We start from the raw sequence: 24,050 nt of genomic DNA on the forward strand, positions 1-24,050 counted from the left end.
GGCCAGGGTGCGAGAGGGAGCGCAGGCCGTCGCGTTTGTACCTGGCTGCCTCCTCCCTCGTACCACGTACGGCTGGGGCTGGTTTGCGTGGAAGAAACCCAAGTGTTTTTTTCAAGTCTCTGTGCTTGGTAATCCCCGGGGCAGAGTAGCTTTGGCCCGTGGGGTTTTTAGGTACCGCGCTGCAGCACGTGGGATGAGCTCTCTCAGCTCCAGACAGGCAAAAGCTGCCTGCACCTCATCACTGAATGCGTTCCTCAGCATGAGGGAAACAGGTGTTTGGGAGGCCAGAGCCGGCTTCCCGTCCGGGTTTGGCCAAAGCACAAGCGCCTGTAGGCAGGCATGGCCCTCTGCAGAACTGTGTTCACATTTGCACACTAATAAAGTATTGGATAAAAAGGAGGAGAAAGAAAGAGGGTAAGATAACATACTCAAATGAAGTAAGAAAAGTATCTCACTTTCAATTCAGATAAAGATGTCAGAGAATTAGATTTAGAGGACTTACCCAGAAACACTGAAGGAGTTAAATGTATCTAACCTGGTTAAACAGCACTGAACAGGGCACACGACAGGCACAAGGATTTGAAGAGTTGCAGGGAGAGAGGGAGAGTAGTAATGCCACTTTGTCTCTGTTCCCACTTCTGCATCTTAAGATTTATGTTAAGACACTGCAAAGACTGGGGACAGTTCCCAGTCTGACAGTTCCATGGTTCTAGAGAGGGCTCACTCCATACTTCATGCATTGCATACAGAAGGGAAGTGTTTAAGATTGTTACAGCAGAAACATATTAGCAGCTGTATCTGCCCTAGCAGAATTTTGACAATGTACTTTTCCCCATTTTAAGAGATTGCAGTATCTTTCTGGAAGCATATAGACAAAATTGTATTTCAAAAGAGTCATTAATCTTAAAAACATTTTTGCATCAGTTAAACTATAGAATAAATAAATGTCAAGCATGTGTTACATGTTTTCCCTTGGATCTGCTTTTACCACCATCATACCAGCTAACCATTCCATCAGCTTTTTTTGATTCCCAGCACCCCCTCTTGCCCCTAACCAGGATGGGGGTTGTCAGAGCTCAAGTTAAACATTTCAGCAGAACTGGACAGTGCTCAGTCTTCAGAGTCACATTATTGTCTTGATTTGAAGTTCATGCTTAACAAGTGGTCTGTCTTCTCCTTTAGTGTTTGTAGTGGACATCAGTCGAAATCAACACGTATCCCTGTGGAGAGAAGAACAGTCATGGACATACTATGAATTAAAATGAACGTGTTGTTTTGCGGTTTTTTTTTTGTTTTTTTGTTTTTTTTTTTCAAATTGATCTTGGTGTTTAACGTCCAAAAATCTACTGAGAACAGCTGAGCCTTGGAAGTACAAGTTTTATACAACTCTGTCCTTTGAACTTTGCAAAAAGGCTCCATCTCTCCCTGGGTGCTATCCCTTTGCACCATGTTGGTGACAGGAAGGAATCTAAAGATCATACAGCCTGCTTAGGAAGGTTCATCTGAGCCTTGAGGCAACTAGGCAATCATCACAAGGTGGGATTATTTTTTACCTAATTTGTGCCACTTAAGAATTAGCCATTTATTCTAAACTTGTCCTTAAAGTTTCCCCCATTGTCAGCACATACAGACCTTTGCATTTCCTTTCCTGAGCTGTGTTTTGTGCTTAACTGCAAACAAAGATTTAGGAGTCTCTGCAAAGCTGAAAATAACTTTGAGAAGTTGGTAAAGAAGTGGAGGAATGCAAGAGGCTTACTCATTTTCTGGGCATTCGTTTGTCAGCAATGCCTTTGTACTGATTGACTGCCTAGCAACATTCTGTATGCTCAAACTAAGGGCTAGATTTGGAGAAGGATAACCAGAAGGCAAAAAAATATTTTCTGAGAGCTCACTAACTACTTTTGGCTACTAACCTGAGTCATCATCACCAAATATTGACAAAATCTGGGCATCCTAGGTGCACAAAATTGAATTTGCCTCCCGCTCATATTTTAAGTATTCAACAGGACTGTGAGGTAGTGATAACTCTAATTTGATGTGATTGGCCAAATTTGAGCAATATGTTAAACCTGTTTTTATACTGAATTGCAACTTGCAAGGCTGAACAAGTTGTGCATTTGATCACTCCATAGTTATATATTCAGTTCTAACTTTTCCTCTCAAAGAAAGATACATTTGTTTCTAATAGAATTTTACCACTATTACAAATCTCATTTTAAACCCATTTTTACTACTTCAGTAGCTCAAATACAGCAATTTTCTGGCACAATAGAAGGTGAATATATGCCTAGCAAAAAAAAGGAAAAAGAGGGATAACCTTTCATAAAAGAAAATCTTTCGTAAGTATCAAAATCTCACCTGTACAATTGTAATGTGAGGTCTTGTCAAGGTAACATTGGCCAGATTGGGAAGAGGGAATCCTTTTGACAGTTTAGCTTAAAAGAAGAGGCAAAAGATGATTTAGGTATGCATCTGAAAGATAATAAACACTTGCCTTTCAACAACACTGTTTATCCAGAGACTTGTAGGTCATTTATACCAATTAGCCTCTTAGTCTTCACAAGCAACCCTGGGAGGTAGCTAAGCTGCTCATTTACCAGTGGGAAAAAAGATTTACAAGTGCTTCTCTCTTGGCAGAATGTTGCAGCCAAACCAAGGCATTTCATGTCCAACACATTACATACTCAGTGATTTGTCCCTAATGATCCCTGAGGGATTATTAATACAGCTCTACCATTGTTAGAACCTGTTCCCATTTGTATCCATTAATTAAAGAAGGTGATGTTCATCCCAGTACAGAGGGCTGACACAAAGCTCTACCTCCCTCCAGGGCCTTAAATAAGATTGATGAGAGGCAAAATCTCTGTGCTGGTCCAATAAAAAGGAACACATTTCACATATGGTGGCCTCAGGCAGGTGTGCAGATGAGAGAGACATGCTTTTCTCCCTGATGCATCAGGGCCACCTAGACTGAGATGAAGGCAGATGAATTTTTACTTTCCAAATAATTTTTGCCCTTTTTGCAGAACAGTGCCAGTGAGAGGGAGCACTTAGACCCCTACAGATCAATCTCCCCCTTCCACTGCTTACTGGCTGATGGTCATTTTCCATTCCAATTAATGGGAGCTGAAAACTTAATCAGAAAGTCTGTAGAATCACACATTCTGCTGGAAGCTTTTTAGCTGATGCTTTGAAATACAACCTTACCATTAGCTGATGGAATTACTTCAGTCTGTAAAATGTAAGATAGGATGTTCTCCAGAAGCAAGACCTGCCACAGACGAGAAAAACTGAGTTAGCCATCATTTCCTGATGGCAGTAGAACTGTTGTGCCCTAATCCTGGGTGGAGTTAGTAGGCTCTTATTCAACTTCCAGCTCTCTTTTGGCCTCAAAAGAGTCACAAGCTCAAGTGAACTTTGGAGCTTAAGGTTTTGGAATGATGCAAAGGAAGTGGGATGCAAAATACAAATGGATTTCATTATGCTTGGCCAACATTTTAATTTAAAACAGTCTATTTCCTTTATTTATTGTGAGATAATTTATCACCAATAGCAAAGCAGGACCAGAACAGTTTTAATCCTTTCTCCTCAGATATTTGGAACTGATTGATTCTACTGAGAATGAAATGACTCTCTGCGGAGGCAGGGTTTTCCCCTGCAAGGCTACAACTGTACATATTTCAGGCATCCGAGGGAAGTATCTCGACTCCCCCTCCTTGCCGTAATTCCGAGCACCTTGATGAGCATCACTGCAGCCCACGGAGTGCCTGTGCCTCAGCCATACATGTGACCATTAGACGGCGCTCGGCTATGCTGCTACAGGTCAGGTCTACTCTGTTTCACTGGGATGATTCGACAGATCTCTGCTTACTGCAGCCGGGGAGCTACAGAATGTCTCCTTTGCAGAGCATTAACTTGCCCCAAAGAGTATATATTTAAGTTCAGAACAGAGAGGTGGCTGCCAGAGGACAGGAAAAGAGCCATCTGGGAATGAAGCCTAATGATTTGGAAATAGAGATAAAATTTAGCTGCTTACTCTTTAGCCTTGATATCATTGATATTCTTGGTTTGCATTTCCTATACGCTTCAACTACCCACTTACCTCAAAAGAGCCAACATTGGAGTGGGCTAGGGAGAACTGGAGCCTGAGGGAAAGAAGTGAAACAAGATGAGTCACTAAGAAAGGATAAACACACTTATTCTAATCGTGTGCAGTCATTGCTGTAGAGCTCCAGGCCTTAAGAAGCATCTGTAAAGAGATTTCTGAAGCAATTTCACACACTGCATACTGCTGCATAGAGAAGGACGTGGTTTTCTTGAAGCACTGCTGAGCATCCATGCAACAGTGTGCTGGAAGAGCTGTAGCCAGCAATGTGAGTGTGCTTCTCCCTCTGTGCTGTTTTGGAAATCCTACTGACAATTTATTTTACCAAGGACTTGCAGGGTGTCAGGCATTTTGCAAAGATTTTGGTACATCTGCATAATGCTTTTGTGTGAGTCTTACCAGGAAGAAAGGATCTGTTCGTGGTATGGTACTGCTGCTGCTGGCTTTGTTGCTACTGCCTCTGTTTCCAAATTGAAATACTTATTCCCTATGTCACTCTTGTTGTATCCAGCAAAAGATTTCTGAGTTTCCTCAGCACCAGTACCTGAGTTCTCAAAACCAGCTTCCAGCACACTCTAGATTTTCCTCTTTGAAAATTACTGCAGAAAATGCTATCAGCACTATCCTCCTTAAATTCCTAACATCTCTCTGCCCTGATGAACTCTGCATGTTCTTAACCCTGTGTCTTTCTTAGGGACTTTTATGAAATTGGAGTCCCAATTCCCAGTTGTGAGGTCCTGGTATACAGAGCTTCTTCTCCATGAAATGTGACATGCTAGATGTGTAAATGACCTAGCCTCTGGTCTCCAGCTTTCTGACCCTTGGAAGCTGCAGGACTTCAGTTAGTGAATGTCTGCTCTAAGAATATCTGCATAGGGGACCTGCAGGGGCCCAGGTTCTTTACTGTGCCCTGGACTGCTCTGACATTCTTTAGTGGCACAAGTTGTCTAGAAAACCATGACATCTTGCCAGCTGGAAAGTGATGAAGGAAACTCTCAGATGATTTATGGTCATCCAAACTGCCCTACACGCTTAGTTTACCTAGCTCAGAGGGGAGTAGAAGTAAAACCAGAGAAGTCCAGTGAGACCACTGCCCTGCAGCAATCCACAGCTGGTGGGCAGTCCCTTGGGGACATGGCAGTTGTCAGAGAGAAGCTTCCTGCTTCTAAACTGTACAAGTGCTGCCAGATTTAGAGAAACTAATGCAGATGATTTTACCAGCGAAACATATTCATAGTTATCTGATCATATGTCTAAACTACTAATGTTGGGATTGCTAACATTGTTTTCCAAAGGGCTGGAAATCTTTTTCATCCCAGGTTGGATTACCTGTTCAAACACAGCGAGCCCATCAATTTCTGATCAAATACATTCAGAGAAATGCTGGTGTTGGCTGCCTGCAGAATAAAGAAACCATGGGTTACCAGACATAACAAACCCCACGACCCTTCATGTGAATTAGTCACCAACACATAAATACCATCTTTCCAGTTATGTATGGAAGCTGTTTTAGGTAAATGCAACTTTCCCATTGCAAGGCTGCACACAGTAAATGTCTGTTTGTTTGAATGGCACTGACAGGACCTGAAATGGGGTAATGAGATTTCATTAATCAAAGCCATGAACAAGTTGCCAAGAGGCATGACTCATACTTGCTGAACTGTCATTCCACAGAACAAAACCTTGGTTAATCAAATCAGAGTCACTATATGTTTGGATTTTTGTCCATCTGTAGGAGAATGTTCTTTACCATAGAAATGTCCTATAGGCTAGGTGAGGTCATGCCTACACCACCTGTGACTAAGGGGGATTTGCATGTTTAAGTACTAGAAATTTGGCATTTTCTTTGTTTCTTGTACAGAGCTTTAACAGAAGGAAGGAACAAACATATTTAACCCTGTGTTAAATGTCACCTTGTTTGTTGTACTTACTATGTTCATTGTGAACAGAGACTGGGTGGTTGAGTCTGGCAGAACAGCCAACACCTCCATGGAGCCCTGAATCTCTACCGTGAAGGAATCCTGCTCTAAGCTGATGATAGGGATTTCAGTAGCCATTAGCTTCAACATCACTGGGTTGGGTGTTACTGAATATTTAGCTACCTGTAAGATTCAAAGACAAAAAAAGAGAAAAAGAAAAGCACTTTTCTCATAAAATGGATCAGAATACCGCATGTTCTCAGTTTTGAAGCAATAATTTTAAAGTAGTTCCTTATGATGAGGTTAAGGATAGCTGCTAACATAAGATTCTTTCAGGTAAGAAGGAAACAAAGATTTCCTGTGGTGCTAAATTAACAGTATTGGTCACTCAGGAATGCAGTGGAAAATTCCTTCCACTTGAGGAATACAAATTTTTCCATATAATTTCAAGAGAAATTAAATACTAAATTAAACAGAGGAGATAAATGGACCATGAATTTAGTCATACAATAAAAGAGCTCAGGAGTTACTCACTTTGAAATTCACCCATCTCAGGAGATGGGTTCCTCCTCTGGACTGTCCTCAGAGGAGCCTCACTCTGTTCATTGCCTGAAGAGTGAATAGGCTCACCAAGTTCAGTATTTGAAACAGAGGGGGTGGAATATCAGCATCAATGCTCACGGCATTTTATGGAGAACACCATACATGACTGCCCTTGGAGAATTCTTACATTTCTGAGGAGGGAACTTAATAACATCTGGGAAGCAAACAAGAATGTGACGTACTTTGAACCATTAATCTGATTTCACCCATCCTTGGCATTTATAGCCTAGGGCTTCTTATGCTCATTTTTGGTTTGTCATTCTGTCTCAGAAGGCTGGTAGAAGTCATCTGTGCTCATATTCCCTGTCCTGTTATATTCATCTCCTCCACCTAAAATAAATGGAAATCCTGTGCATCTGCCTTGTCTGTTCCATAGGATGTAATGTTTCCTGACCATCTGTTAGCTCAGTTTCCTGCACGTGGTCCCTTCCCAGGTCTTTCTGCTCATCAGTCACAGGCCAGCAGCAAAGCAAAGAGAATTATGCAGGTTTGGGGAGGAGAAAAGTGTTTTTTTCTGAGCTGAGGCCCTCTTGGAGGTCTCTCAAAGCAGGACTCATGACTGGAAGCTTTTTGCTGCGCAGAGCTGGTTCTAGGTGGGAACAGCTGTGGCTTGGGCATGGTGCCCAGAGAAAAGATTGATGTGCAAGGTTATGGGCCAAGATTATGTTTGGTAACAGTGCAAGTCATTCAACTCATCATGAGGTGGGAAGTGACAAAGCCCATCTGCTCTGCTGTTACAAGGCACACATGTGCCCGCTTCATCAGCGCAGGTGCCCTGCTGGCCCTACAAGCCTTTGGGATACACCAGTAGTGAGGTGTCTTGACGCCCACACTGGGTAGCTTCCCAAAGACTTTGTGAAAGTAATGATACTCACCTCAGGGATGATAGTGCCAAATATCTCTGTGTTTATATTAAAATAGCTGCAAGTCTGGAGGAAAAAGAAAAGTGAGAAAACAAATGAGTTACCAGATTTGACCTTCATGGTCAGCTTTTCTCTAAATGCATTGTTACTGTCATCTCAATGAATCTTTGAGTTTTTACCCCTCAGAAATATTCCCAAGAGACTCAGTATACTTAAAGCAGATTCCCAATAATATGTGCCAAAATAATCCCTCAGAAAGCAAATGCTTAGTGTCATTATAGTTTGGGCTGCAGTCTATAGGGTTTGGGACTTACTGAACCTCCTGCAGTCAGGTTAGCCAAGTCAGGCAGCCTCCAAGGCACAGATGCTGTGCTTTGACATATGCTTTGCTTACAGGGTCCCTGTAGTACTTTCATTCTATGAAGATCCCTCAGCCACTGAGGCTGCAAGATTCTCCAGAGTTGATCCCTTGTCCATATTAGTGAAGTCTGTGCCTCAGGTCTACAAACCCCTTATTTTTTGTAACAAAGCTGGCAGTATTTGGTACTTTGCTCAGTGGAACTTGGCATGCCTGGCTGTGGCCTGAGGCATCTATATAGAGCATAAATAAAAGAGAATAACAACACCCTAGCATTTATAATCTCTTTTCTCAGGACTCTACAGATGAACTAAGAGTTTTATATGGCCACATACTGATATCTGGCAGGTCAAAGCCCTATGTGAACCACTCTGACCCCATTCCTCTGTGTCCTGCTCACCTCCTCTGCAATGGTTATGTTGAAGGCCCCTGTGGTGTAGTAAGCAAATGAGGAGGTCTGAAAGAAATACTCAGAGAAGGCAAGGTAGAGCATGGAATCACTTTGGTCCGGGATTGTGAAGGAAGCTGGCACGTAGGGAGAGTCAGTATAGTTTCCAGCTGGAAAGGCTACGCCCTAAGAGTTATTGTCAGAGATAAAAAAAAGAGAGTCAAAATATAATTTTACCATGACTGCAGACAAGGAATGCTACTTTCCTTTACTTTGCCCAGGCTATTCATTTGGTATATAAATGAGTATGCAGGCTTTGTAGTACACCCTGAAGGCTTGGTGCTTTCAAGCAGGTGGTGAAGGCAAGTTCCAGCATTTGGACATCTCACAGATGAGGCCCAGGATCTGTCTTTTGGGATACTGGTCACCTACCAAGGACAGTCTGCCACCTCAGATCACCCTCTAAATTAAGGGTCTAAATGCATGAAGAACATGACTAGTGGTCCTCCTTTTTGAAAAGCCTTACTTTCTCCTATCCTTATCTCCAAGAATTTAAATCTGAGAACTGCTACTTAAGAGCCATCCAATGGTCTCAATTACAAAATTGATCTCTAAAACCAGAGGTCTTTCTTGGTTAAAATCAGCACCTTACTTTACCCAGAATCAAGCTGATAACTTGTGCAGACAAAAGGCTTATGAGAGAAAGTTATGTCAGACAAACCTAAAATGCCTATGTGTCTTCTGCATTACTCATTATATTAGTCAAGCCTTGCAGATCTAATACTTCCAAATGCATCCAGATGAAACAAAAATTGATTTAAAATGATGAAGACATTTAAAGGTTAAAGTTTTTTATTAGTTCTCCTGTTTCTGTTTCATCTCAAGTGTATTTTGTCTGTCTTTATTTTCTCATCTAGCTCTAAAGTTCCTGTTGCCTTTTAAGGACTATCAAAATGCTTACAAAGTGCTGGATCACAGCTGGTGACCTCCTACTCAATACTCACTTGCTGGATTTACCAGACACTTGCTTAGTATATTTCCTCCATGTAACTTACATGGGAGAGTAGCTCTTGGAACAGCCATGATTTTACCTCTTTAGTCTGACTCAAGTCCCTGCTTAAAATCTAGTTGCTGCAATACTTAGAAGAGTTTCACAGCAGCTGCAGAGCTGGTATACTGAGACCAGTGTCTACCATACAAACAGATACAAACTTTTTGTTCCTTTGTGTTTCCACCTCTCTTATTTCCCTGTTGTCCTTTTCTTTTTAATATTTAATTTATAGGATCTTTGTGACAAGACTGTCTTCTCATTTTGCCTTTGTAGAGCACCAAGCACAAGGCATCTTAAACTTAATTAAGGATCTCAGATACTATAATGATGACAACTACCCTCAACGAAGTAATTTCAGAATGAGGAACTAGTCATATTTTAATTTCAGTACATAAGGAGACTTTTATCCTTAATTAGAAACAAACTTTCAAGTCCTTGGACTCGGCAGGACTCCTTGGGCTCCTGTGCTTTTGAAAGGGTCTTCTGTCTTCCCATTCAGGAAGCCAGAGGCTTAATTCTTGCTCTGATAGTCTTGCTCTTTCTTTTCCTCTCTCATCTGACAGCAGACACATCTAGTTAGTCCCATGTATAGAAATATTACACTGACTGGACAATGAAGTCCCAGATATTAATCAACAGTGAGAGAATGATGAGGTTGAATAGTTTTTTCTTTCCTTTCCCTTTCTCTTTTCTTCTACCTTGCTTAGTCAACTTTAACTGCTCTCTATTTTTTACAACCAACTCAACAGCAGTTTAAAGAAAAGGATGTGGCCTTTAAATAGTTCATTTCACAACAGGATTGTTACAAATTACTACTGTAACAAACACAATAATGCTTTGAAATGCCTGTCTTCTCAGGCAATGAGCCTTTATGTTCAGAACAACAATCATGGTCATCTTAGAAAGTGTCTCATAGAATGATGGAACGCACAGCAACCTTGCAAAGAGCACTTCAGGCAACTACCTTTAAGTCCAGGTCAATGAATGGTCGAAATACTGCTGGCAAGCTACTTAAGGAGTAGTCTACTTCAGCCAAATCATCAATCTGCATTGCAACTGTAAGGGTGGTAGATCAGACACACAATATTACAAAAACCACAGAAATATTTCTATGTATATTTAAATCTAAGTTTCTGACAGGGAGTAACACAAGTTGTTCCAGAGAGTAGAGAAAAACACAACCAGGAACCTCCTAACATGCATTCTGACCTAAGATTTGATGTTTCAACTGACACCCTCTGTAAAGCACCTCCTCTAGTTTGTCTGTTGTTTTCTCATTGTGGAAAGTAAGTTTGATCTAACCCAAAAAAGGAGATAGCCATATCAGTGCTTCAGGGCATAAGGAGGTGTTGGGATTTCTTGTCAAGCAGTTCTAAGAGCATCCAAAGTGCCTGTAACGTGCAAATACTTTCCCAGAAGGAGGGTGCCTGATTTGCTTAGATACCCGTGTTTTGCACATGGTATCTGGCCAACACTTGGGGTGTCTTAAATGCCTGCAAATCTAACCCAAAGTGGTTCAAGTGAGAAGGTTTTTGCAAAGAAGCTTTTTCATTTTGCCTCCCGCAAGTCTGATGAATAGGCAAGTAAAACTTAATTTCCAGGCAGACTAGGAGAGCAGGCTTCAGCCTGTAAAGTGCTGTGTGTGCAGGAGGACTTGGAGCATGGTAAGGGAAAACTGCCTCAACATCAGTACTGTGTGGCCTCTAAGTGGCATTTCTCACAACAGAAGTGCACACTGCCACACTTGCAAGCTGAGAATTGCTACCAAGTCCTTGGCTCTTATAAACACAAATTTCTTGCTCAAGTAGCCCAGTCTTTATTTAACTGTGGTTCTGTATGCAAGGGAGCAGACGGAGCAGAAGGACTGATACCACTCCTGGAGGCATCGCCAAGCAGCTGCCATTTAGGAAGTGGCCGAATTTCACTGATCAGAAGAGAGAAAACAGAAGGAAAGGTATCACTAATGACTCACCATTCAGTGATTGGAGGTCTTCATCTATCAACTGGATCCCAGCTCTGATATTGGGACATGACTGTAATAAAAGCACACTCAAGTTATAGCCTGATTAGCTTGGATGTGTAAGCACCTCTTACATGTGTGCTAGCAGATCTTTCTGCTGCACGACACACATTGCAGCATTTGTTTATCAAAACACCTAATCTGGCTTCTCTTCAGCTAACTGGATCCCCAAGGTTTCTGCTTGGTGCAAGGTAAGCATGTCATATGTCAGAGCTGCAAAAAAGAGGCAAGTTTCCAGAGGCAGCCTGATGGGGGTGACAAAACCACAACCTTAAATAGTGCGAGGACAGCTTTCATATTGGTCTCACGAGAGAGATCTCAGAATCATAGAATCATTTAGGTTGGAAAAGACCCTTAAGGTTATCGAGTCCAACTGTAAATCCCTGGACAGAATGACAGCCATCTCAAGCTCTGTCTCCTCTCAGTGGCTCTGGGCAGGATGTCATCAGAACTACTCACCTCTTTGATACTATGAAGTTGAAATATGTCCTACTGTCAGTTGATACACTATAATTTCTCTATGCATTGCCCAGTATATGTTTCGTCTGCCGAGCCCAAAAATTACCTAAACCCCAGGCAGGTAGGTACACAGGCAGGAACTTACTCCGCATTGGAATGGAAAAATAACTACATTTTCCATCCCTACTGGTGCCTTGGTTGAATGTAGCTGTGTCAGTATCTTGGCCATGAACCTGGCACTTTATCTGGAATCGTTTCCGGCTGGCAGAATGATGACTGTGCTGATCAGACCAGCATAGGACTATTATAAGATTATTTTTCTAGTTCTTCCTTTGCAAAGTTCACAGCACTGACTTGTGAATGCCATCCTCCTTACACCCCTCCCCTACACAATGTGAAAGGCTTACATTAGTAACCAAGCTCCTGTGAATGGGTTTCTTCAGATACTTGATAAAGAAGTTATGCAGGAAGCTAGAGGGAAGGAAGAAGGCAATTAATGGGTCAAGCACTATGGTCATTAACAGGAGATCAGATATTGCTGCAGAACATGAATTTAATGGCCTCTTAGTGTGATATTCTAGTATGGCATGGGAGCTTTTTGAAATGTAGAAACTATCAGAGAGACACCATTTAAAAGATGATAATTTCACCATTGAGCATCTCAGCCTGGGTTAATTCATATTTATGAGAAGGGAATTCTTCATGGTACCACCATCATATATGTACAAAATAGTCTCTGCACTAGGAACTTCCAAAACAAGTAAAAATAAACAAACAAGAACAACCCCCCAAAAAGGTGACAAGAGTGGTATTCAGAAAGTGAGAAAAATATAAGAAAACAATGAAATACTGTTTCATGGGGCTGTATCCAGAGGCTTAACAGACAGCAGTCTGGTTCTGTTCAATTTTGGTAGCACTGTGACTAGGAGGAGTGAAGCATAGTACAAGTATGTAACTTCTACCTAGAGCTGAAGATTAGAGCAGAAGTTTGAAAGAAGTGGTGCTGAAGAAGCACAGGGGATTGTTTGATTCTGTCTTTATCTTCTACTGTGTGTAAATACAAGGACAAATATCAATGTTGGCCATTTTAGTGCTGTATTAGGGTCCCAGTTCTCACCTTTGGTGCCTATGATGCCTAAAAGCAATTCTGTGTGCCCTCGTTTGTGAATTTATCCCTGTGCCATTCATTGACAACTATTTTCTGAGAGAGTTTATACAGATCTCTTCCACTTACCCACTTTTCCCATTCAGCTTGATATCTATGTCACCAGAAGTTGTCTGGCAGCTGGTGAGGGATATTGATGTGGGGCCTGTATTATCCAGGGGTGTTGAAAAGATTGCGGTAACGAACACCTTTGAAATGTGCACTGTGCCTCTTCCACTGTCTTTGCTGCATAAAGTGAAAATAAATAAAAACTGAAAACCCCCCACCTTTTCACTATGGAATTGCCTGGCAATGCAGACTCGTGGCCGCTCCTGGTCACTGCCATTATTCTGCTTTGCTTGCCTGTGTTGGGTGCTTGCCAGCGAGGGCACTGTGCCTCCTGCTGTGTCACCCCCATCAGCTCCCAGGTCCCCTCCCCCTGCATGCAGCCCTGCTGTGCCTGGCAGAAGTGCAGATCAGAGACTGCTGTAATTCAATCACTTTAGCCATATAGGTAATGTGGGTTGTGGGGAAGGGAAGAGGGTTTTCTTTCCTCTGGAACAGTTTGGGACTAAGAAGGTGTGGAGACTGCTCTAAGGATATTGCCATTTGCTCATCCATTTTCCATCAGCTTTTGAACTGTATCTCTTGATAGCATAGCAGAGGGTTTCTAATAGTGTGACTGCACGATGAGGGTTTATTATACTGGACTGTGATCCACCACACTACAGTTTGTCTAAATGTGTCATTAGCTGTCAGGCTGGACAATGACAGCATTCAGCTAGAGCAGCAGTCCTGTACTATTCGCAGCAGTGCTTCTCAGACCTGGGCTCTTCATCAGTGCTGATGTCTGAGGGGGCAGGGGCTGTCTCCCACCAGCAGACCTGTTGAGAAGCATCAGTATGTGCTCCTGGGTTACTGCTGCCAGCTGATAAAGAGCACCTTTACCATGAAGGGGTCACAAGAATAAACTAAAATATGCATTTTTGTATTATCCATCAAGAAAAATATCCCAGGACATGCAAAGCTGTACATACAACATCCAGGTCCTTATGTTCCAGTTCATATCGATGGTTAGAGAAGCATTTCCAATCACCAGTTTTATCCCAGACCCTGGTAGGAGGGAGATGGAAGCACTGGGTAATTCAACAGCAGTAACACGTATTCTAGAGCATGAGAGAGAAAAGATAAAAAAAAATTGTATTTCATGAGTCAGAATGAACACAAAACAAGATACAAATTTCAGTCAAACACAATTTTCCCCCAGAGAGAATACTTACCTTGAGATGTTGTATTTGACATTACCAAGCCCAAATTTCTCATGGCCAGTCAAATCAGGGAAACGCTCCTTCTCCATATTCTGCTTCAGGATTTCCAGCCCAACCTCCTTGGCTATAGGAAAACAGTGACCAGTTCAGTTGCCTTTGATAGTGCCTGGGAGTTCATAGTTACATGCTTCTGGCTTAGGAAATGTGATGGACAGAGAATCAGCAAGAAGGTGGTATCTCACTTGAGACCCAGCAGTGCTATTTCAGGTCTCACTCCTAGTCATGGCAAGAGCTGAACTGATTCAATATCTGAGGTCAGATAAACCTTGCTATGATGTTCAATGCTGTCAAGCAGCTTACTGACTTTGCTCTATTGTGCTGTTAACCTTTCCTTTATAACCTGTCATTAGGTCATTTACTCCCACTGCCCTCTCTTTCCTTTGTCATATCAGTATTAAAGGGAATGCCACTACGGCTCCTGAGAACGTCACACATACCATACTCCAGCCCCTTCTGGGTGATCCTCACTTTGAGTCCAGGGTTGGCGCTCAGTTGCCCACTGAGCAAACTTAAGAGGAGGAGAGAACAGCAAATCTTCACCATTTTCCTTGTTTTTTACAGGACCTGTTAATAAATATTTATAACGATTGCAGAAATCCATGCTGTGTCACTTGGTGGTTGTACTCCCTCCCCCCCGCTACCCTGGACACCAGCTTTCCCTCCAGAATGAAGAAAGTGGAGAGCCCAGCAACCCTGGAAGAGAAGACCCATTCTCCACAGGCTGTTATAAAAAGTGAGATCCATGGGGTGGAAAAGTCAGCCTATTCACCACCATAGAGATTGGGGAAAGTGCTTGGGATACATCCATCTGGACAAACATTGAATTTTTAGGCTGTAATTTGGTGGCTCTGCAGGACTCACCACAGGGATGGTGAATGAGTGAATCAAATGCCCATCCCAGGGGCTTCTGTGACAGGATTTAAACTGAGATCGAGCTATCTGTATGAATCACAGACTGCATGTAGTGTGAAAGCAAGAAGGTCTAGCTTTCAGCAAGGTTTCCCAGGGAGAATGAGAGAAGCCACCTGATGGAGAATTTTTAAACAAAACTGGACAAAATCAGAGACTGGTTTTGGCTTTTTTCCCCCAGAGATGGGAACAGCTTTCTATGGAGTTATTTGTCATCTGGGACTGACCCAGCAAACAGATCACATTATTATGGTTTTCCTCATTTCCAGCTACTACACAGGATTATGAACAGCTGAAAGTACAGGAAAGTGTCTTTTCTAGCATTACTTTTACAGGCAAAATTTCTTTAGTTGCCATGGGGCTGTTGAAGAGCTGGAATGAAACCATCTACAAGCAGACAATTGCCTCTTTCCTAACACAGGAAAAATTGTTTTGATATTGCTGCATCTTTCACTAGCTGCTTCATTAGCAGAGGTAACAATATACCTCAAACCAGAATATTTTTAGTCATGATCACAATTTAAACAATCTGCAAAACTTATGAGAGAACATTGACTTAAGTTTTTGTAACAGTTTCAAGCAATCCTGAAGAACACCTTGGCCTTTTAGTATAACTAGTATTTTTTAATTTTAACTGACAGATATTGAGAGATGAAAGAAACACACTTCATAAGTAGAACAAAAGCAAGGACTGGAAGGAAATGTGTCTTTGACATATACATAGTTCTCAAACCTTAAAATCTCAAAATTTAACCAGATTTAGCGACATCTATCACTTCCCAACAAAGCCACTCCTTGACAAAGTGCAATCACCATGTATTTGTTTCCATACCTCTCCTCCGAAGGCTGAAGAGAAAACCTTTGCTGTAGCAGACCACAGGGCTGAGGATGTTGCAGGGAAAACCTTCTACAGCCATGACCCCATCTTTTATAGGAAAGACCTGTGGGCTTGAAGAGAGCCAGTTGCTATCATCATCAGCAGTATCACCCAGGGAGTGGCCTCTGATAACCACATCCCAAGCTATTTTGGGTGTCCCAGGTTAAATCTATCAAATTTCATGTAGGGATAAGCAGAGGGCAATGTAAACTGTTGGCTGGGGTTACTCAGGTACCAGGATGCAGAATTCGGGGTGAGGTGCTGCCTTTGTGGTAGACTGTTTCAGCGCTGGTTTTTCAGATGAGAAGGAAACCCCAGGGAGAATTCCAGTATTTCCAAAGGACAGACATTCATAGCCAGGTTTGTATTGTAAAATAAGTAAATTAATGTGCCATCGATATGAAAAACGAGACCCATTTGTTTGAAATTGCTCAGGACACAGGAAACCATAAACAATATAGTATTTCTATTATAACATATACATATATATAAATACACACAGACACTACAGTGTATATATCTTGTACAAATATATAGTATCAAGTCCTTACAGTCAATACTTTCTGTTTCTTCTGCTCTTATCCAGTTAACCAGTACTTCAGCTAACCAGTACTACTTGGTTTGTCAAGGAGGTGATTTAATCAATTAGCTTGCAAGTACCAAGCAAATTCCCTCAGGCGTGGGGCACTTTGCTGGACAATCTGAGTCACTTCTTTGTGCAATCCATGAATAGAAAAGGTAGAGACACTTTTCACTCAGTCAACAAATGCTCATACTTTACACAGATATAACATTTACTACAGGGAGTCACATGCATAATAATCTCATTATTCGTATCTCCAGCAGCTGATGATGAATATAACTCACACCCTCAGTTACATATTTCTGATGTCAGTGAGGGACACCAAACTAATTCAAAATCTCCATTTCTTTCGAGTTCTTTTTCTTCCATTACTTTTCTAGTCACTCTTCACCTACCAAAGAATACAAAGAATTGGAAGCCCTGCTGTGATTTACTGCTGTTTGGTTTCAGGATGCTTTTTTTAGTGTTCTGTCAGACAGCTAGATAAATAAACTGATTCAGCTCAAACTACACTAGCCATGTTTCTTTCCTGAACTGAACTTTCTGTAGTGTGACATTTGTAGAGTAGTTTTCCTTTCCATACACTTTTAATGTCTCCTGGTTGAATGTCTCTGTTGACACTGATAAAAGGAAAAATACAGCTTCCATTTTACAAATATTAAAGGTATGGAATTATTTGGAGATTAATACCTTCGAAGAGCTGCAGCTACTCACAATCAAAGAACAACTTCTGTATGATATAGAGGCCAAGGACAGCCTTGGCTGCAGTGAGCATGAGACTGCTGAGTTTCAGATCCTGGGAGAAGCAACAAGACAAAGAACAGAATTACAGCCATAGACTTCAGATGAGACCTGCTTGGCAGGATCTGTGGGAAGTTGGCCTGGAGAGCAGAGGCCCAGAAGAGCTGGCTAATCTTCAAGGGCAGCTGCCTCAGAGCATAAGAGCAGCCATTAGAATGTTCAGACAGCTGAGCAACTGTGGCAGAAAGCCAGCATGGAGAACATGGAGCTCCTGAGTGAACTTAAGCACAAAAAGGAAGCATACAGAAGATGGAAACTGAGACCAGCTACTTGGAAGGAACAAAAATATCTTGTTTGCACACATAGGAATGAAATCAGGAAAGCCAAAGTTCAGCTGGAGCTGAAAGGCAACAGGAAAGGTTTCTGTAAGTACATCGACAGCAGAAGATGAATGTGGGCTTCTTGCTCAGTAGGATGGGAGACTACTGACAACAGACATAGAAAAGGCCACTTTTACTAGCAAGGCTTGTCCTCCGGCCTGCACCAGCAGGTGCCACCAAGGGGGCTGGAGAACATGAACTACAAGGAGAGTCTGAGAGATTAGGCTGTTCACCTTGGAGAAGAGAGGGCTTGAAAAGCCATTTTGTTGCCTGAAAATTTTGCAAAGAGACTACAGAGCTTGAAAAGCCATTTTGTTGCCTGAAAATTTTGCAAAGAGACTACAGAGAAAATGGAGCCAGAATCTTCTTGGAAATGTGTGGTCAAAGTACAAAAGGCCACAGAACATGCTGGAACATGGGAAATACTGATTAGATAGTAGGAAAAAATTTACTCTAAAGGTAGTTAAACAGTGAAACAGATTGTCCTGAGAGATTGTGGAACCTTCATCCTTGGAGGGGTTCAAGACTCGACTGGACACCATGCTCAATAACCTCACCTAATTAGTCCTGTTTTGAACCAGTGTCTGGACTAGATTATATGATTCTATAATTACATGGCAATTCACTGAGCTTTATAGATCCATTCCCACTCTTGGTGTCCAGTTACAAAGTGACAAATTGCGAAATTCTTACAAAGGATAAGGTCTCACTCCATATACAAAGTTTTGCTAACACTAATAAATTGAATAATGCAAGAACTGGCTTTTAAAATTAAGAAAATGTATTGTCTACAACTCTAGTGAAAAGAACCAGTCACTCCTTCTCATCAGGCTGCAGCAAGTTTTCCAAAGCATTAATAAAAATTGGCTACACTCACTGTAATTAAAAACAACAGATTTGCTTTGTGAAAAGTGCTTAAGAAGTTTTACTAAAACATTAAAAACAGTGATGAAAAGCCATGCTTCTAATGTTATAGCATCTACTCCCTATAAGACAACAGAAGGAAGACTACATTTTTCTCTTACTGTTCTTTAAAAGTAAAGGGACATCAGCAGTGGCTGTGAAGGTCCTCCTCATCCTCCAGTTGATAGTGAACATCAGTGCAAATAACCAGATGACCCTGAGGAAAGAAAAACATATAAAATTACCTTAAATTCAGATGGGTATATTCAGGTACAGTACTCTGGGACTTGATCCTATGATAAGACCCTCAGCAGGGCAGGAGGGAAGAATGGCTTCATGCCTCCTGAACTTTAGGGTTGGAATGGGCTCTCATGTAGGTTAATACAACTCTCCAAAAGACTGAGCAACACTTAGCACAGAGACACTCTGCCCATGAGCCTTCCTAGAGAATGGTTAGAGTGATGAGGACTCAGGCACTCAATGCTCCTAAGCCTTGCTGGGGATAGCAGTGCTGTCCTTGTCATGTCCCCATACTGGCACCCCGAAGGGCTGGTGGACCCTTTACAGCCTACAACTGCTAGGGGTGGGGGGCTCATTTTGGGTCCAGAGATTGCATTTTGTATTTAATGTATAGTGAAAGCTTTACTATTAACAACATTTAGATCTACCCACCACTGGAACACACACAAATGCACAGGCCTGAAACAGAAGAAATTTTCTATAAGAAGAAATTTGGCTTCTCACCTGATTTATTTTTATTACAGATCCAGTCAGGCTAGTGTGGGCCAAATTAAGAAGAGGAAATCCTTTCCCTAGTTTATCTTCAAAAAGGACAAATATAAATACATTTGAAAGTAATAATAAAATGCACTTCAGAAGCATCTTTCTCAAGGAACTCATTTTGTTTGCAATTTCCCTTTAATTAGCTGTCCTTGTGTCTCTCAAGGGAGATATTATTCATATGTACTAAAAAGCAAAACACCCTGCAAAAAAGTTGCACATAAACCTCTTACAGTCTCTCAGCTGACACTAGGATCTGCCTGTCTTTGTTCCTCTTCTGGTATCTACCCCACAAGATGTGGTTTCTGCTATTTCCCATTCTGACTTACTCTCCATCTTTGTTTTCTTCTCTAATTGATCCTCTCAGCCTGTGGGTTCCTCTTATTCTCATCTATCCCTCTTTTCCCAGCTAAAACCCCAGTTTTATTCCTATTTGTTTTTCTAAACACCTGACTTTTGCATCCCACCCTTTAATTCTCTTACTTTTCTTCTCATTGATAGCTCACCTTTTTCGTCAGCAGTCTTCTCACCTCTGTTCACCTCAGAGGCACCTTCTGTACTCTCTCACCTGCTTCTTTCCACCATCACTCCCTTGTTCATCATCCCTTACTCCCTACATCCCACAGAATGGATTTTCTACTCTGTCCTGCCTGTGGCAGCAGGTGAAGCACAAAAGCAGAGGGAGGTAGTAAAGTTAGAGATGTTACCCTGAAGCCCAAAGATGCAAGTGTGCTCCGCACTTCCTCAGTTTGGGCAATTCTCTGGTCACGGCTTGACTCTGTCAGGACAAGACTCAGGCCTGTCTCAGCTCTGCTGCCACACTGCATTCAGTGAAAATGGAACCCAAGCCCAGTGTTTGAAAGGGAGCAAAGACTTGCTCTCTGCCAGCCCCTGATCCATATGGCTGAATGGCCAGGATCGAAGTCCAGCACAGAGTAAACCTGCCCAGCTGTCACCAAATGTAAAGAAAACCTCCCATAACAGAGTGTTTAAAGCTGGGCACTCCCTTTTATTGTTTCAGTCTTGCTTTCTCACCAGCTGTGCTCAGGAACCGGCTACAATCCTTACCATTGATTACTGGAATCACTATTCTCTGTAAAGCATACGACAGGAAATTCTCCACCAGTGACTTCTGCTGTGAGGGAAAAAGCACATTTGGGGATTATTGCTTGATGGCTATGAGGTTGCAGCTTGATGAGGAAGATGGAGGGTTAGGACTGAAGTGACAAGCAAAACAATCAGAGCAGAGCTTGGCAGAGAAAATCTCAGGCAAAAGAAGATATTTTTTGGTTTAAGTTGCAGCTGAACAATGCAAAGTATACATGGCAAAGAGGTGTCCATGTTTCTTACAATGAGTTAAATTGTAGGGCTTTTTTTCTGTATGTTAAGTACCTGGGATGAACCTTAACTTTAGGAATGAAATATGCTAAACCTCATTTCAGCTGGCAGGACTCAGTTCTCAGAAGTGAACTCTGGATGGAAGAACTGTCCTGTGCTGGTGCTCTGTCTTAATGCCACTGTGATTAGTGTCCTTCTTCCTTTACTTAAAGGTGTGGGTTGGACTGACCTGCTGCAGAGTCTCACTGATCATTTCAAAGTCCACAGTGAGTGATCTAAATAGTGGCATTGCATTGTGTTTCTTTTATTCCCCTTTTTTAAGCTCCTGTCTTTATGATATTTGGTTGAAGTGATTTAAGATAATTCCTGACATGGAGATGAAGCCTGACTTTGTATTCACTCCAACTGCTACACAAACTCAATCCAGCTGTGAATTCCATCTGAACCCAGGCAGACTATATAACATTTTGAGCCTCTGATGAGGAAAAAACCCCAACATTCTTAGAGGTATTTCCTCTTACTGAAAAGAAAAAGAAAAGCAGAGAATATACTGTTTCAAAACAGAAAGAGCAATGGCAGATGATATCCCCAAGACAGACCAATAATTGCTCAACAACAAGTTCAGAAGAATTTCTTTTGTCTCCAAAGGGCTCAGCTACCTCTCCTAGGCACTGAAATCATCAACTTACATCAGGGAAGCCAAGACTGGAGTGCAGCAGGGAGAACTGGAACCTGAAGAAAAGAAGTAAAAGAAGAAAGACTAGAAGGCACAAGTTATGCACAGTGCTTGAAGATTCATTTATGGAAATTCATACTGATTTCACGCTGATTCACACATTTAACTTTGTCAAAGGCTCTTAGATTCCCAGCAGCTTTTAATTCAAACTGACAGAACTACAAATGAGTTCTAGAATCACCAGGATCTTTCTGGTACTAATCTCCTCCTATGATCACGCGTAGTTCTGGGCTGTGACTATATGACTTGGGAAATCAAAATTTTCTGGAATTGTCATTTCCTGGAATGGTTGAACTACACATTCCTCAAATGCTCATTATGATTTGAATAAACTCATATCCATTCCTAACCATCATGATTTGCTAACTTTTCCCACTGATGTCTGTAATGCATCCTCGGATTACTGTAAATATAATCCTGGGGAAAAACAAAGTTTTGAAGAACAGGAGAACACATCATTGTGCCAAAATGTCTAAGTCAGCAGCACCATTACTTCTTAAACTTATACGGACAGGCTCTGATCATTTTAAGTCCTCTTTTCCTGTTAAAAAGTCCAGTGACCAAAACTAAGAAAAGACTGTTCACATTTTTCTTTAATGAAATTGTAATAGATTAAAAATTGTCATATATTTTGGAATTCTAATCTAACTCGACGTATAGCACTAACATGAAGAAACACTGATGTGGGCTACCTTTCTGAAAGTCTTTGCTTCTACCCATCAGGTGCATTTATGGAGAAGGGGGCTGTAAACCCAGTCCTGCTGGAAGTGTGAATAAAATTTGTTGTAAGACAGCTGAGAACATGGACAACTCCAGGTAACTGCAAAACCAGCAAGATCTAAGTGAAATCTAAAAATCTCTGAGCTTTGATTCAAACTACAGACACCTTTCTAGTCTCATTTGTTTGATGACATGCTGCTGCAGTGCGTGCTACGTAGTCTCACTTTTTCCTGCCCCTCTCGTGAAGGCATATGGAGAACTAAAGGGACAGTGGTCCTGTGCAGGGTTTGCACTCCAGCACTTGTTCATGATGCTCAGACTTCGCATGGCAGCAGGATTCAGAGGGTTTTGAGTAAACTACTGAACTTGATTCCCCAACACCAACACAAGACTAAGACAGATGCCTTCACAATAAGCAATAAATTGAACGTTGTCATCTGGAAAGGTATTTAAGCTACAGAAAGGGGGAACATCATGGGGCACAAGAGACATGGTTGTTCCACAATATTATTGTATTTCATCTCCAAGATTTAGACCAACCAGTCAAAAGTATCTTAGAGCTCCTATGAGAAAGAAGGTAACTAATTTTCTTTTTCTCATGGTGAAATAAGCATTGTCAGGCTGACACAATGAGTTCTGTTGTATCCTAATGTAGGGATCATTAATGCTGCTTTCTGAATTTTTCTTGGTTACCTCTTCAGAAGTAATGAGATAATCAACTTCTGTTTGCTTATAGTCAAATTTACTCTGGTACTGGCTGTCTGCAGGGAAAAAAAAAAAGTCTTCTGTGACTGTACACATAGATACTGTCTTAGATACAAGCACAAATGCAATTGCTTTTGTGATTGGAAACACATTGTCTAAACTTTTCATGTGGTCAATACATATAGATTGTGAAATCATTTGTGAATTTGCCGCTTTCTGCCAGCAACTGGGATTGAGTGAGCAAAGTGATAACACTGCCCTGATTGCCTGTTTATCACTAGGATCATTTAAGTCCTTGCATGGCTGACATAATTGGTTCACTTGCAATCTAATGAAAAGATGTCTGGGGACACACTGAACTATTTTATAACACAGAGGTTAGGAACACTGGGCATCAGATAGTAACATTTTTTATATATTACAATTAATTCTTGAATAGTTACTCGACCTCCCACATGGAAAAAAGGGCTCTCTGCACCTGCCTATTAAGACTATTAACTTCTACAATGTGTGGTGCACGTTTCCTCCCTGTGAAATGCAACAAAACAGTGTGCATATTTGTGGCAGACCAGTACATGCTATTTTAGGCTAATCTCTATGATTTTCAAAGAACCAGGAAGATTACTGTGTGATTTGTTCAACCCCAGCACTGAATGTTACCTTCTAGCTCCTTTTACTTACTAGATTCCCTGCAAAGACGTACTGGGTGGTTGAATTTGGCAGAACAGCAACCACTTCTACACAGCCAGTGATCTGTAGGACACATCTGTCTGCGTTTAAACTGACTGCAGGAGGTGATGTAGCCATCAGCCTCAGCAGCACTGCGCTCGCTGCTGCGTAACTCTGAGCAATCTGTGCAGGTTCAAAGAGGAAGCAACTGCTGAAGGAAGAGTTAAGCTTTTCTTAAGCTACAGTTTCTATAGCTGCATCATAATCAGGTGTTACACACCAATCATCTTGTAATGAAGCAGTATTAAAAATACTTCATTTTCATTGCACCAACTGATGTGACAAAATTAGCACTGCATATACTCTGAGTTTCAGAGATGATAAAGCAAATGATGAAGTTTCAAACTCACTGATATTGAACATATATAGGGAAACAATTTAAAGGCTATTCCTGAAAAATGTATTTCAAGA

General features: G+C 41.6%; 2 protein-coding genes across 4 annotated transcripts in view; both read right to left on the reverse strand.

Annotated features, from left to right (window-relative positions):
* RTCB (RNA 2',3'-cyclic phosphate and 5'-OH ligase) overlaps positions 1–994 on the reverse strand; it is a 12,738-nt gene extending 11,744 nt beyond the window's left edge. The window contains exon 1 of the mRNA XM_008636592.2: positions 989–994. Coding sequence (XP_008634814.1) covers positions 989–994 — 6 coding nt within the window. The remainder of the gene's footprint in view (positions 1–988) is intronic.
* BPIFC (BPI fold containing family C) lies at positions 638–23,758 on the reverse strand. 3 transcript variants are annotated; one of them, XM_017738070.1, is made up of 21 exons: positions 22,899–23,758; positions 21,439–21,481; positions 20,480–20,546; positions 19,376–19,452; positions 18,754–18,848; positions 15,980–16,095; positions 14,676–14,802; positions 14,191–14,302; positions 13,948–14,076; positions 13,001–13,156; positions 12,174–12,237; positions 11,260–11,320; positions 10,252–10,343; positions 8,249–8,422; positions 7,503–7,556; positions 6,037–6,207; positions 5,435–5,502; positions 4,103–4,145; positions 3,208–3,271; positions 2,359–2,435; positions 638–1,220 (listed from the first exon to the last, which is right to left on the reverse strand). In XM_017738070.1, the coding sequence occupies exons 7-21, from the start codon at positions 14,779–14,781 to the stop codon at positions 1,179–1,181; spliced, it is 1,413 nt and encodes a 470-aa protein (XP_017593559.1). In that variant the 5' UTR covers positions 14,782–14,802; positions 15,980–16,095; positions 18,754–18,848; positions 19,376–19,452; positions 20,480–20,546; positions 21,439–21,481; positions 22,899–23,758; the 3' UTR covers positions 638–1,178. The 3 variants fall into 3 exon arrangements, with proteins under 3 accessions (XP_017593559.1, XP_017593560.1, XP_008634612.1); XM_017738071.1 differs by having other exon boundaries at positions 18,754–19,452; XM_008636390.2 differs by lacking the exon at positions 22,899–23,758 and having other exon boundaries at positions 19,376–22,880.
* Positions 23,759–24,050: the final 292 nt, after the last annotated feature.

Source organism: Corvus brachyrhynchos, unplaced genomic scaffold (assembly GCF_000691975.1).
Source record: "Corvus brachyrhynchos isolate BGI_N302 unplaced genomic scaffold, ASM69197v1 scaffold56, whole genome shotgun sequence".
NCBI classification, from domain to species: domain Eukaryota; kingdom Metazoa; phylum Chordata; class Aves; order Passeriformes; family Corvidae; genus Corvus; species Corvus brachyrhynchos.

What these genes read in the sequence shown, in the direction of transcription:
- BPIFC (XM_017738070.1), bottom strand. Translation starts at nt 14,781, where the DNA reads ATGGTGAAGATTTGCTGTTCTCTCCTCCTCTTAAGTTTGCTCAGTGGG. An exon ending in TTGGCACTATCATCCCTGAG is followed by an intron (nt 6,208 to 7,502) that starts GTGAGTATCATT and finishes TGAATCTTACAG; the next exon opens with GTAGCTAAATATTCAGTAAC. An exon ending in GGCTCGCTGTGTTTGAACAG is followed by an intron (nt 4,146 to 5,434) that starts GTAATCCAACCT and finishes TCTTTCCCTCAG; the next exon opens with GCTCCAGTTCTCCCTAGCCC.